Source organism: Juglans microcarpa x Juglans regia, chromosome 7S, assembly GCF_004785595.1.
Source record: "Juglans microcarpa x Juglans regia isolate MS1-56 chromosome 7S, Jm3101_v1.0, whole genome shotgun sequence".
Classification (NCBI taxonomy): domain Eukaryota; kingdom Viridiplantae; phylum Streptophyta; class Magnoliopsida; order Fagales; family Juglandaceae; genus Juglans; species Juglans microcarpa x Juglans regia.
In genome coordinates, this window is record NC_054607.1 from 16368085 (window position 1) to 16383806 (window position 15722).

Below are 15722 nucleotides of genomic sequence, written 5' to 3' on the forward strand. Positions count from 1 at the left end.
TTCCTTCCCTTTATATCTTATCTTTGTCTATTTATATATATTTATGTGTGTATTAAATCAACTTTATGTTTAATCTTGACGACTATTTATTCTCTTCCTTCTTTACCCTATATTGAGTCTTTACTATTCCATAGGTTAGGCTCTATTATTATATGACTAGATATATTTTATATCCAAATATTTTCTCCATAAATGATAAAGAAATGAATAAATAAAAGGGTAAACCGTGAAGCTTTTCTTTGAGAGGAGGAAGTACTCCTTCACTTTCGGTGGAAGGCTTTATTTGCCTAGGGCAAGCTAGTTAGTGAATTTTCAGATGCGTGCTGCTACGATTTGAATCAACTGAGTAGGATGGAAGAGGACTTAGCTAAGCTATGGAACAAATTGTCTCTTACTGAGGAAGAAAGATAACAATTTGTAATAACAGGGCAAGATGTACAAGAAACAATTGAAAAAGAAAAATTATGCTTAGTGGGGAAAATTATAGCTCATAAAAGGGTAAATTGTGAAACTTTTAAGAGCACTATGCTCGTTTGTTTTCAGAGATAAAATGAGATGAATTGAGATTAAAGTTAAAAAGTTGAATAAAATATTGTTAGAATATATTTTTTAATATTATTTTTGTTTTGAGATTTGAAAAAGTTGAATTGTTTATTTTTTTTGTGTGGGGATTTGGAAAAGTTGTAATGATGATGTGAGATGAGATGAAATGTTTCCTGAAAACAAATGAGGCCATGAAAGTATGGAAAGCCATGGCAAGTATCAAAATTTTTGAAGTAGGGGAAAATCTATTCCTATTTGAAGTTCAATCTGATAAAGATATGTGTAAGGTGTGGGAGGGCCAGCCATGGATGTTTGATACGAACCACTATACTTAAAAATGTTTGATGGTCTTATTCCAACAACAGAGTTTTCCTTTACTCATACTAACTTATGGGTACAATTATATAATTTACATCTGGGTGTATGAATAAGGAGGTTGGAACTTGTATAGGAAATGCTATTGGAAGAGTTATACAAGTTGACACTGATTGTTGGGGGAAATTTATGAGAGTTTTGATTGAAGTTGATCTTATGAAACCAATAGCAAGAGGGAAAATGATGGATTTGTTTGGCCAACGTATGTTTGTGCAGTTCAAATATGAATGAATACATCATTTTTGCTTTAAGTGTGGTGTCATTAAACATGTTGAGGGTGGTTGTGCAGGATAGAGTCAACTGGGATGGCCAATAAAAAACAATATGAATCATGGTTAATGTCTTCTAGCTCTCGTCCTAATTCTAAATTTGCTCACAACTCAAGTAATCAGATACAAAAATGATCCAACCTTGGACTGGAAAGCAGGCTTCAAATGATAGTTATTCTAAGAAATCTAATCCAATAAAGAAGTTTAGAGCTATGAGGCATGGCACAGTAGAGGAAGTAAATGACGAAGTCTTTTCCAAGAAGGTAATGATTCTGAAAGGAAATGAAAGAGCAGAAGTTAATAACTTGAATGCACAATCTATTTGCCTCAGGAAACTCAATGTGTATCCATGGATAAACCAAAAATTGCCTCTACTATAGCTTTGGTTACTACTAATATATATGCTAAGACTGATTTGGATGTTGAGGAGAACAATCAAAATAGTCTCCAAGGAACTTAGGAACATGCTTAACTAAATGGAAAAGAAGAGCAAGGGGAGAGACCAATACAACTGTGCAGAGGCCAACCCACTCTTATTCTATCAAGAAGTGAAAAACAGAAGTTCAAAGCAATCTCTCTACGAAGGAGGACAAACCAGAGACAATGGGGAAAAAAGATCTTTAGGATCCACTATACATGTATCGGTAGAGGCTGTTAATCAGCCCTACCGGTGGAAATGAGGATCTTAAGCTGGAACTACTGAGGGCTTGGCAACCCTCGGACAGTTTGAGACCTTAACCTTATTGGTTAAAAATCCTAGAATATTGTTTCTTATGAAAACTAAAATGCATAAGAGCAAACTGGAAGGAATGAAACAAAGTTTGTGTTTTAGTTGTTTGTTTTGTGTTGAGGGTGTTGGCAAAAGTGGTGGATTGGCTTTGCTGTGGAATGAAGATGTTAAACTTAACATAAGTACCTATTCTCAAAGACATATTAATTCTTGGGTTGAGCAGACAAACTCATCTTGGATGCTTACAAATTTTTATGGTAATCTAGAAACAGAAAAAATATATGAGGGATGGAACATATTGAGACACCTCAAGAATCACAAACCCAAAATGTTGCTTTGCTTAAGAGACTTTAATGAAATCTTATTTCATAGTGAGAAACATGAAGGCGCTCGAAGAGATGAAAAACAAATTGAATCATTTCGAACTGTGTTGAAAGATTGCTATCTCAGTGATCTGGGATTTTCAAAAGGCAAATTTACTTAGTCCAATAACAGGAAATATCATACATTCACTAAGGAAATATTAGATCGAGCCATAGCCACATCATATTGGTGTGAAGAGCTTTTTTTTGGGGGTTAGGGAGATGTTCAAGTTTTAGCTTCTTCCACATCTAATCATTTGCCCAATTCTACTGTCAATGGGAAAATGGAATCAAGGTCCCAAAGGTATCATACCCTTATGTAGATATGAAGCTAGCTAGTCAACTTTTCAAGAGTGTGAAAATGTTATTAAGCAGACATAGCATCATCCAGGGGCTACATATGGGGGTTTGACAACAATTAATCATAAACTTGGTTGCTGCATGAAAGAGTTACAAATGTGGAGCAACAGGAAAAAAATATGATTAAGAAAGAATATTGCATATGGAAACAAAGAAATTGGAAGATATACAACAATCAGTCTCTGCTAATTCAGTGGAGGAAGAAAAAAAGGTAAAAAATGAACATTGATAACATTTAGGAAATAGATCATTTGAAATGGAAACGAATAGCTAAGTTGACATGACTTCAACAAGGAGATAGAAATACAAAATATTATCTATCACCTTTGTACAAGCCAACGCAAGAAGAGGAACACAATTACTAGGATTATGGATGATAATGGGGTTAGCATTTCTGATCCTAGTGACATAGGAAATGCTTTTACTCAATACTATAAAAGTTTGTTTGCAACATTTGAACCTATAAATATAGAGGCTTCTTTGAATGCACTTGATCAAAAGGTTATTGAAGAAATGAATCACAATCTTCTAAAGCCTTTCACAAAAGCTGAGGTTCATAATGTTGTTTTTCAAATGGGTTCATACAAGGCTCTTGGTCTTGATGCGTATGGGACATGTTTTTATCAAGATTATTGGCATGTTGTGGGAGACAAGGTAGACTGTTATCTCTTTTCTGAATTCAAATGATAGTATTGAAGACATTAACTTTACATACTTGGTTATGATTCCAAAGATCAACAATCCTATGAATATTACTAATTACAGACCTATAAGTTTGTGCAATTTTATTTAAAAAAATTATCACAAAGATGCTTGCCAACAGATTGAAGTTGATACTCCCTTTAGTTATTTCACAAAATCAATGTGCCTTCATTTCTGGATGATTAATTACTAAAATTAGAGTAATCTTTCAGTATATTTCTATACATGCTAGTGATCTCTATTTAAGATACAAGAGAAATATCAAAGAAGGAAATAAATTCCTAAAATAAGAGCAGAAAATCTGCCTAACTAATTGACAGAAAACCATAAACTTCATAAATAGAAACTTCCTAAACAATATCTACCATAAATTACTTCACATTTATCTCGATATGTACCACTAATTACTCCATCTCCATATTTATCGGAATTTCCACACTCCCCCTTAAGTTAGATCATAAATGTTGATCATATCCAACTTGCAAAGAAAATCATCAAAACTTTGTCTAGATGGCTCTTTGGTGAAGATCCATTGTTTGCTCTTTTGTAGGAACATATGTCATACAGATGGTTCCTTCTTCAACCTTTTCCTTGATAAAATGTCTATCCACTTCTACATGCTTGGTCTTGTAATGCTGAACTGGATTGAGAGAGATGCTTATGGTTGCTTTGTTATCACAGTAGAGCTTGGTAGGGAATTTTACTATGAATGTATTTGTTCCAAGAATTTTTGTAACCACAATCCTTCACACATCCCTTGCGCAACTGCTCTAAACTCAGCTTCAGCACTACTTCTAGCCACTATATTATGTTTTTTGCTTCTCCAAGTTACCAAATTTCCTCATACAAAGGTGTAGTACCCTGTGGTGGACTTTCTATCCTCTGCTGAACCTGCCCAATCAGCATCTGTGAAGACTTCTACTTCCTTGCTTTCACATTTTTTTAAGAATAGTCCTTTGCCCAGAGAACCCTTGAGATATCTGAGGATCTTGTGCACAACTTCCATGTGAGTTTCCTTTGGTGAATGCAGGCGTTGGCTCACCACACTCGCTGCGAATGCAATGTCAGGTCTGGTATGTGAAAGATAGATTAGTTTGCCAACTAATCTCTGATATCTTTCTTTTTCAACAGGTCTTCCAAAGTCTCCTGTTCTTTTTCCTGCTTCAATGGGAGTGTCACTTGGTTTAGAACCAAGCATGCCAGTTTCGGTTAGGAGATCAAGAACATACTTGCGCTAAGAGACACTAATTCCCATCTCCACGAGATTATCTCCAGTTAAGATTATATCATCGACATATACATTTAGAATTGTTTTCTTTCCATCTTTGGACTGCTGGAAAAACATAGTATGATCTGATTGTTCCTGTCGATATCCTTGACCCTTTATCACCTTTGCAAATCTATCGAACCATGCTCTTGGAGACTGTTTGAGTCCATACAGGGATTTCTTGAGTTTACATACTCTGTTTTCTTCACCCTTCTTACAAAATCTTGGTGGTACTATCATGAAAACTTCATCTTCTAATTCGCCATTTAGAAATGCATTCTTAATGTCAAGTTGTTAAAGTGACCAATCCAAGTTGGTTGCCAAAGACAAGAGTACCCGAATTGTATTTAACTTTGTCACATGTGCAAATGTCTCAGTGTAGTCAATGTCATTGGTTTGTGTAAAGCCATTTGCAACAAGACGGGCTTTGTACCGTTCTACTATCCCATCAGCTCTATATTTCATAATGAAAACCCATTTGTAGTCCACTGGTTTCTCCCCTCTCGGCAAATTCATCACATCCCAAGTTTCATTTTTTTTTCAAGGCCTGCATTTCTTCCATAACTGCCTCTCTCCATTTAGGAATCTCCAAGGCTTCCTGAATATTCTTCGGAATTTTAATACTATCAAGGTTAGAAGTAAAGGCACGACACCTTGTAGACAAAGTATTGTAAGACATGAATTTTGAAATAGGATAGAGAGTACATGACCAAGTTTGTTTCCTGAGAGCAATAGGTAAATCAATATCAGTAGTCTCAGATTTATTAGAGAACTCATGAAAATTTTGACCTATTACCTAGTCAGGATTGGAAAGAGACTCATGGTTGCTTGGATCTATCATCAGTTCCAACTTTCTTGGTGCCTCAGGTGTGAGGTTCTTCTTGTACCTTAATTTTGGTTTTCTTGAATAAACAAGTATCTCCTTGTCATTTTGTTTTTCTGCATCTTCCCCTGAGTTTAAGTCCTCTTCTGTAACTGGCAGCTTAGAAAAGGGTGGTGTAACAACATGTGGAACAGGCGCATGTTTGGGACAGATTCAGCAATAGAGAGATCAAAGTCCAGAAACTCCCAAGGCTGAGCTTCACTCAAATTCTCCCCCTAAAGAGAGGACTTTTGGAAGTAAGGAGTGGTCTCAAGAAAGTAACATCAAGGCTAATAAACATTTTTTTTTTTTTTTTTGGTAGCTGGATCATAGCATTTGTAGCCTTTTTGGGTAGGAGAATAGCCAATAAAAACACACTTAAAAGCTCTAGGGTCCGGTTTATTCTAATGGTGATCATGAACATGGACAAAGGCAGTACAACCAAACACTTTGAGAGATAGACTTGAGCTGAGACGAGAGGTAGAAAAAATTCCTAAAATTTTTTTAGAGGTGTTGCAAAAGAAAGGACACGGCTAAGCATTCTATTAATGAGATATGTAGCTGTCAAGATGGCATCTCCCCAGAATATTTTTGGCATGTTTGTAGTGAACATCAACGCACGAGCAACTTTAAGAATATGTCTATTTTTTAGTTTGGCAACCCCATTTTGTTGGGATGTTGACACATGAACTTTAGTGAATAATCCCATGCTATTGAAGATAATTTTCCAAGATACAATTGTAATATTCTATGTCATTATCAGTACAAAGAATTTGAATTTTTGTTTAGAATTGTACTTGAATCATGGAATGGAAATTGATAAACACAGAATGAACTTCAGTTTTGTCTTTCAACAGGTAAACCCAACAAATACGTGTATGATCATCAATAAAAGTAACAAACCATCTTGAGTGGGAACGATTAAGAGTACAGGAAGGTCCCCATAAATCACTGTGAATCATAGTGAGTGGCTTGGATGGTTTGTATTTGAATTTTGAGAAAGAAGTACATTGATGTAGCAAGTTCACAAATTTCAGATTGAAAATCAAGGGACATTTTATTCGAACAAATGGAAGGAAGTAAAAGTCTCAAATACTGAAAATTGGACATTCTAGAATGCCATAACAAAAGTTCACCATGCTTAGGAATATGCAGAATCACAAATAGCAATTTGATGTTGTTCATTCACATTAGCCTCCTCAAAGTAGTATAGCCCCTCACACTCCTTAGCACTGCCAATCGCCTTCCCCGATGATAGGTCCTGAAAGACACAATGAGAGGAAAGAAATTTAGTCGACAATTGGAATTATTTATCAATTGGCTAATAGATAACAGATTGCATGATAAATTAGGGACATGAAGAATATATTCTAGTGTTATGGAGTCAGAGATTTGGATACTCCCTTTGCCTGCAACAAATGAGAGTGAGCCATATGCAATTTTAACTTTCAGATTTCCAGCACAAGGTGAGTATGAGGAGAAAAGATGATAAGAATCGGTCATATGATCAGAAGCACCGGAATCAATAATTCAAGGAGTTTTGTGCCAAGAGGTGGTACTTAAAACTTTCAAAGAATTACCTCAGTGTGCTAAAAAACCAGAAGGGACACTCGTGGAGGACTGACCCGATGCATGATGGGTAGAAATCATTTTATAGAGTTTCTCTAACTGTTCAACATTAAATGCATTGCTTGGAGTGGGATTTTTGCTCTTTTCCCCTTGAGGTTGCTCGGCTTAATGATCAACAGCCATGGTTTCGACTATTCTACCTTAGTTTCCAGTCAGATGGTTTCCCATGTATCTCCTAACAGGTGTCTTTTGTGTGTCCAAGTTTTCAGCAATGCTCACACCAAGAACTTCCCTTCTGTTGTCTTGAACCTGATCCAACAAGAGTGCCCAAAGACACCAAGGCAAACATCTCAAGTCCAGTATGTCCAGTAGAGACAATCTCCGTCAACATCACCTTATGCCTATTTTCTTCTTGCCTCACCTCCGAGAAGACTTCACGTGTTAAAGGCAGGGGACGTCGGCCAAGAATTCTTTCGCAAACATCATCCAGGTCTCGGTTAAGACTTGCAAGAAATTTAAAAACTCTTTCATTTTTGAGTCGCTTCTTGTATCACACACTATCGCCAGTTCACTCATAGTCTTCTTTGAAACTCAAATCGAGTTCTTGCCAAAGGGTTGTCATCTCCATGTAATAATTCGTGACCTCCCTCTCCCCTTGCTTCATCTGCCATAGTCGAGTCTTAATCTCAAATATTTGAGAGAAGTTTTCAACATCAGAATATGTTTCACGGATAGCTTCCCAAACATCTTTTGCCGATGGCAAGAAATATAGGTCTTGTCGATGGAAGGATTCATGGAATTTACAAGCCAAGCAGTCACCATTGAATTTTCTGACTTCCATTTTTCGAGGGAGGAAGTGTCGGTTGAGGCTGGCTTTTTCGTCTCGCCGGTAAGATATCCCTGTTTTCCTTTGCCGTCAATTATGAGCTTAATCAATTGGGCCCATTCACGAAAATTCTTCCCATTCAGCTTCTCCACTGTGAGTTGAAAGGATGAATTATCAAGTCCAGTTGAACCCATGGTGGAGATAGCTTTTGTTTCACTATCGTGAGTTTCATAGGTCATCAACCCTTTATAGTTGACAACATTTTCTGTCATTGATAGCTAGGTTTAGAAAAAACACTAGCTCTGATACCATGAAATCAAAGTAATCTTTCAGTATATTTCTGTACATGCTAGTGATCTCTATTTAAGATATAAGAGAAATATCAAAGAATGAAATAATTTCCTAAAATAAGAGCAGAAAACCTGCCTAACTAATTGACAGAAAACCAGAAACTTCCTAAATAGAAACTTCCTAAACAATATCTACCATAAATTACTTCACATTTATCTCGATATCTACCACTAATTACTCCATCTCCATATTTATCGGGATTTCCACAATTACTGATAACATTTTAGCGGTTTATATGACCTTTCACACAATGAATACACAATTACATAAAAAAAAAAAGGTTATATGGCTCTAAAACTGGATATGAGTAAGGCATATATGTTAGAATAAAATGGAATTTCCTCAAAGCTGTCATGCTCAAGCTGGGTTTTCATTCTAGATGGACTAAATTAATATTAAAATATATTACATCTTCCTTTTTCTCTTTTTTACTAAATGGGATTCCTCAAGAAATATTTAAGCCAACAAGAGATATGAGACAAGACTGCCCATTATTACATTTTTTGTTTATCATCTATGCTGAAGTGTTGACTACACAACTTTATGATGCAGAAAAAAAAAGGGCTCATTTCAAGTATTCCACTAGCAAGAGGTGAGATGAGAATGAACCATCTATTTTTTTTTTTTTTTTTTTGTTGACGATAGCTTACTATTTTGCTAAGCAAGTATGCAAGAGTGGGCATGGTTGAATCACATTTTGGAGATCTATGAGGAAGCTTCAGGACATAAACTAAATAGGGAGTAGACCTCATTATTTTTTAGCAAGAACACTAAGCAATAAACAAGGGAATATATAATGCAAGTTGCTGGTTTACGAGCTTCTTCAAATCTGGAGAAATATCTTGGCCTTCCATCTCTTATTGGTAGATAAAAAAAATGTCAGCTTTTTAAGGAATTATTAAAAAGGTGAGTAAGAGGATTGAAAACTGAAAAATTAAGTTTCTCTCACAGGCCGGGAAAGAAATCTTTATCAAGGCTGTTATCCAAGCCATTCCTACATATACCATGAGTGTCATTTTACTGCCAAAAGTATTGTGCAAAAAGCTTAACAGTATAATGTTAAATTTCTGGTGGGAATCTCAAGATAACAACCAAACTACAATAGAAAAGTTGGAAATATATAAGTTATGACAAAACAGATGGTGGTCTTGATTTTAGGGATTTAGTGAGTTTCAACTCAACTTTACTAGCCAAACAAGTTTGGAGGAAGCTCGCCAATTCAAATTCTTTGACTGCTAAATCTACAAAGCCAAATACTTCCCTAACAGTTCTATTTTTCAAGCTCAATTAGGGTCAAGGCCTTCTTTCACTTGGAGAAGTATCAGGTTAGCTATTAATATCATTAATGAGGGTCTAATATGATGTGTTGGGAATGAGAAAAAGATACATATATGACAAGATAAATGGATACCAAGAGCAAGATCAGGTAGAATCCAATCATCAAGGAAATTCATGCTAGCTTCTGCAATTGTGGCAGACTTAATAGATCAACAAACATGATGGTGGAACATAAATCTACTAAAAGAGATCTTTATTGAGGAAGATATCTTGGAAATCTTAAAATTACCTGTTAGTGTAACATCTGCCGAGGATAAATTGGTATGGAAGGCTACTCCTAATGGTTGTTTCTCTGTAAAAAATGCTTACCATCTACACAAACAGCAATAGCAAGACAACAAAGGAGAATCTTCAGTAAAATGTATTCATAGTGAGCTTTGGAAAGAAATCTAGAAGATGCATACAACCAATGCTATTAAAGTGTTTATTTGGTGTGCATGTTCAGATGTTTTGCCTACTAAAATGAACTTATACAAGAGGAAAATTGTTAAAGATTCTGTGTGTCCCATACGCATGAAAACAGATGAAACTCTTGACCATCTTCTATGGACATGCCCATCTGCACAGGATGCTATGTAGCAAGAAAATCCAAAAAGTCTCATTCACAGATGATGATTTTGGAGATATATTTATGTAAATACTTCAAAGAGTTGATCATAAGGAAATAACTCTGTTTGCGAAAAGAGTACTACTACATCTACAAATGAATTACATAAAAATAATCTCACAAACTGACGTGATTTCATCTGATCCATTAGATCTACTTTACAATAAAAGTAATTTTATAATCTGACGAACCGCATCAAGCCACATAAGTTTGTGAGATTATTTTTATGTAATTTTTTTATCGCTAGAGTATTTTCCTTGCAGAAATACCAAGAAACTTATGGTTTAGGAGATATAAATTGGTATTCGAATGTACCTTTTTGCATCCCTCTGCCCTTTTCAATAGAGCTAGACAGGCATATAAAGATTTCCAAGAAGCAAACAAATAGTCTAATAAAATAGTATCATCTTCTTCAAATCAACAGATGGTTATACAATGGGAAGCTCCACCAACAAATTGGCTTAAACTAAATTGGGATGTTGCTGTCAGACCTGAAGCTAATAAGATTGGTGTTGGAATAGTGATAAGGGATCAAGAATGGGAAGTAATTGCTACTTTAATGCAGCCACTAAAATTTTGTACACATCCTAGAGTAGCAAAAACAAGAGGACTGATTTCATCTGCTTTCTTTTGCAAGGAGCTTGGTTTACAAAATGACATGTTTGAAGGTGACTCTAATCGGCTATTAATTCTATCTTAAATCAAGGCAAGCAAATTGGGAAGTTTGGATGCTTATTGGAGGACGTTCACAACATACTTGCTGATATAAGATGGAAAATCAAACATGTCAAAAGACAAGCTAATACTGTAGCAGATGCACTTGGCAAAAGAAGCTGTTGTGCTTTGTAATTAGATAATAGACATTGACAATGTTAATCCTTGTATCCAGTCCCTTGTAATGGCTGAAAGCCAACTGTCATGTTTTATGGAATGAAAGTATATCAGTTACAAAAAAAATAAAAAATAAAAAATAAAAGGATGGTCCAAGGCCTAAAATATAAAAAGGCCCCAAGTCAAGTGGTTATCTCATAATAAGAGTAATACGTAGGGACTTCCCTATAAATTCAGAAAAACTCGTTCCCTACCCGTAAGCCCTACAACTCCCACTCCCCTCGTATAAAGCCAACCTTTCATCTCAGAGGCCGAAGCCGCACTCCTCAGCCCAAGAATCACCCTCGCGCTCTTCCTGATTCTCTGATCTACTCGTAGCAACCATGGTAAGCAAAATAGAAGCCCATCACTAAAATTTTCAGTAAATCAATGTCCTAAGTTCTTTCTTTTTAATTTCGTGATTGCTTGCCGAGAAAGGGTGGTAAGAATAATGGGTAAACACGAATTCTATCTGTTAGGTTATTGGAAAAGGTGGGAAAGTGTAAACAAGTAGGATCTCGTGTTCGTTTTGGATGAGGAAGGAAGCTAGAAAGTGAAACGAATCGTCGAATGCTATTGATTTTTTAATATAGTGTTGTAATTTTCGAGGCCTTCTCATCTTGCCAAGAAACCTACAAAAGCAATGAAGGCAGATGTATAGTTATGCTGTTAAATTTAATCGTTTGTTTTTTCTGAAAACAGGCTAATTATATTAATTTGGTCTACTATTCTTGCAATGCTTGGAATTTATGCTGTAGACTCCGTGAAAAATCTAACATCTCGTTGAGGTTGTGGAAGTACATCGTTCTCTTACAAATATATAGTTTTTTCTTTCCGAAAGTTAATGAGATGGAGGAAAGACCTTTAGATGATGGCGGTTGCTGTTTGGTTTTAAAGGACAGGAGGTCGACAGAATGGCCCAGTTTTTCTTATTATTCCTAGTTTATGGTTCGGCCATAGTTCAAGATGCGTTGTACTGAGTGGATTTAACTGATTGTTTTCTCACTTGACTAGTAGGATGAAATGTGCATAAGGATTTACTGAGTTTCTTAATCTCACACCGGATGATTCCTGCTCTCTCTCTAGATTTGGGAAGTGGTGTAGAAAAACAACTTTTATCCCTCTCAAATGGTGTCTTTCTTGTGTGAAGAACTGCAAATTGTAGCATGGTAGTATGGTTGGACCAAGCACTTTATTTGGTTTCTGGATGGTGCTTGGTAAATTTTGTCTCATAGGAGATTTCATTTTCCTTGAGTATAGATTATGGAAAAATTTTTAGCTTTCTCAATATCACCTTTTCTGTTAATGGTACTTATTCCAAGAAATGCATTTCTACTTTTGTACTGGTTACCATCCTAGTTCATGTATGTACATACCCTTTCATACTGGTTCGAGGTGCCCATTTAACATTTATGAGTATATGAAATATTGACTTTTGTGAGATGACAGATGACTTTGATTTTGTATTCTTACATTTTATGGGGGTTCTGTAGTCAAAGCGAAAGCAAAGGGAACCAAAGGAAGAAAACGTGACCCTTGGCCCCGCTACCCGTGAAGGAGAACAAGTTTTTGGCGTGGCTCACATTTATGCATCTTTTAATGATACCTTTATTGTGAGTGACATTACTCATGTTTTAAGATATTTGATTCTCCAATCGTAATTGTTTTGAGCTTGATTTTAAATGCTTTTCTTGCTTGGAAACCACAGCATGTGACTGATTTGTCTGGAAGAGAGACACTTGTTCGCATCACTGGTATGCCTCGTCTTAGTCTTTAATGGCTCTTTGTAGATACTCTGTGTAATGTTTGCTCTAGTCAGGCTTTTAATTGTGATGCTTGTGTCATTTTTATATAATCCTTTTTAATCAGACAAAACTTACTATTTGATTAAGTGATGTGGTGTGCATTGTTTGGTTGGAAAGATAATTTCACAACTCCTAATCTTCCAAACAACTTCACTGACTGGTTACAATCACTTTTTGTTTCATATTGAGCCATTAAGTAGGCACTGTAGGTCATCAGTCTTAGCCTAGGTTGTGGGTTTTGTCTGTCATTTTTCATTTATTCCCATGTACATGGCTTGTTCTGTGTTTGTGCGTTTGGTTATGTTGACATAATTACATCTATAGAGCATGCAATCTTATTATCACTTGAAACCTTAACAAAGAAAACAAATTGAATTTCGTTTTGTTTGCATCTCTATAATTCTTTTGTATAATTACCTTCTGGTGTCTCTGAGAATTTAATTCTCCCTAGTGGATCCCCCATAAACGGTGAAAATGAACCTTTCTTTAAATTGTAGGTGGTATGAAGGTGAAGGCTGATAGGGATGAGTCTTCACCATATGCGGCCATGCTTGCAGCACAGGATGTCTCACAAAGATGCAAGGTTTCTTTAATTCCTTTTAATATATGTATTTCTTTTAAACTTCAGGATAGTTATTTATGGATTTTAGTAGTAAGCGATACATCTCCCTGGAGGAACTTGGCATGCTTGCTTGCCTGACTGATTGTCATTCAATCCTAAACAGGAACTTGGCATCACTGCTCTTCATATCAAGCTCCGTGCTACTGGAGGTAATAAAACTAAGACTCCTGGTCCTGGTGCTCAGTCTGCACTCCGTGCCCTTGCTCGTTCTGGAATGAAGATTGGTCGAATTGGTAAGGCTCTTACTTTTTCTTAATGCTTGAAGTGTATATACCACATCTGGCGTGTATACCATAATTGCCTTGGGTGGATGTAGACACCTCAAAATAATTTTTATTGCATAAAGATTTTGCAAACAATATTCCATGGGATGAATTTCTTTGAATTTTTTATCCCTACTTCGGGTTTTTTTACAAGCTTGCCTTGATTTTACCAGTAATGTGCATATCAGGGTGGGCTCTACCTGAACTTCAGCAATCAGAGGAATTCTTGCATTGGAGTGTTAATATACATCCTGATTAGAATTTTGAATTTATTTTTACGAGCTTAACTGATGGGAATCAGCAAATGGCCTTGAATCTTATTTTGTGTGTTATGTTTACAGAGGATGTGACTCCAATCCCTAGTGACAGCACAAGAAGGAAGGGTGGTAGAAGAGGGAGAAGGCTGTAGGCTGTCTTCTCTCATCCCATCATTCAGCTCTGGGGCTGGTGATTTGTTTTCCTGGGTTATGGTCCTGGATGGCTTTTGTTAGTCGCAACATTTTTGACTTTTCTTTTATACGAATCTTAATGTAGAATGAGGAGGGTGAGAAATTATCAATGCATGGCATTTATGTTCGGACAAATGAATTATATTCTGAGTTGTGATGCTTTCTGTGAGTTTCTTTTTTATCTTTTAACGATTAATGGAGGGCTACAGTTGTGTCGATTTATGGCCATGCAATGCCCATATCAAGAGCACAGAAAAGTCAAATTGCCCATTACTCGTGGATGGGATGATTCAATTCTGGGACTAAAATATAAATAATCTATTTTATCTGAATGAAGCAACTCGTGAATTAACTTGAACTCATTCGAATATTAAACAAGTTGTTTAATAAAATACAACTCGGAGAAAAGCTCGACTCTTTTTTATTCTTAAACGAAGAACAACTACTCGCTCAAACTTGTTTGCAACCTTATTCATGTTTCCCACTTAAGGCTTCAAGTTGGATTTGGCTCTTATGAGCTGCGCGACTATCCTGAAAGCAAACGGTAAGTTGTACAACGCACACTTATTGTGGCCCCAAACTTATTTTTGCGTAGTTATGCGGTTTCACAATTTTCTTGAGAGAGATGCTACTTTGTTTTTGAGTTTGCTCATTTATTTTGACCGTTCATGTATTTTATTTTATTTTCTTAATTTTTACTTAATAATTAAGAAAATAACTTTTAGTATATTAGTGATTTTTTTTTTTATTTTTTAAAAATATTTAAATATGTTAAAAAAAATATGAAAGAAAAAAGAAAGAAAAAATAAAAAGACAAATTTGTGCTAGGCGGCATGCCTAACGGTCAATGCTGGACGACAACCTAGCACTACTCTTTCCTTGAACTTGTCTAATTGGACACTTGGAGAATATTTCATGACAATCCATATTACTCTTCATCTAAATTTTATCATAAATCCTATATATTGAATTTCCTATCGCGTTTTAACTTGTTTCATTAGTCAATCTCTTAAATCAAGAGTCATTAAATATATATATATATATATATATATATATATATTACCAATTGAGGTAGAACTCATCCTACAAAAGTGCTTGTGCAAGAGAGGGTGCCTCTCTCAATATAAAGCCACTAACATGATCACTACTAGCCGATGTGGAACTATCCCGCCCGCATACTAGACCCTCCCCTCGGGGGTCCCTTGCAGCTGCCCCACACGGCTACCAAACCAAGGAACCCTTGCCAGGAGCGACCCTACTATATATATATATATATATATATATATATAGAATACATCAATTATATATAGAATACAACAATTAGTGTGACTAGATATAATAAAATTCAGGATGGAGAACAACATTTCTATTTCATAACATCTTGTTTGGTTTTTTATTCTAATGTCATTCCCAACGCATCCCTAAACGTTTCATTAAGGCATTCGTGACTGCAACACATTTACATGCTCAAGGGTGTCTACCATATTCATGATATGTTTATCTAAATACACATCTGCATTCGTCAAACTTCGATTTCTAGTAATAGTAGAAA

The 15722-nt window shown here is 35.8% G+C and overlaps 1 protein-coding gene across 2 annotated transcripts; it reads left to right on the forward strand.

Annotated features, from left to right (window-relative positions):
- Window positions 1-11222: 11222 nt before the first annotated feature.
- On the forward strand, window positions 11223-14339 carry LOC121241555 (40S ribosomal protein S14-3-like). 2 transcript variants are annotated; one of them, XM_041139379.1, is made up of 7 exons: window positions 11223-11378; window positions 12525-12644; window positions 12740-12785; window positions 13334-13419; window positions 13562-13691; window positions 14063-14164; window positions 14213-14339. In XM_041139379.1, exons 1-6 carry the CDS (start codon window positions 11376-11378, stop codon window positions 14128-14130), a joined length of 453 nt encoding a protein of 150 aa, XP_040995313.1. In that variant the 5' UTR covers window positions 11223-11375; the 3' UTR covers window positions 14131-14164; window positions 14213-14339. The 2 variants fall into 2 exon arrangements, with proteins under 2 accessions (XP_040995313.1, XP_040995312.1); XM_041139378.1 differs by having other exon boundaries at window positions 11224-11378; window positions 14063-14339.
- Window positions 14340-15722: the final 1383 nt, after the last annotated feature.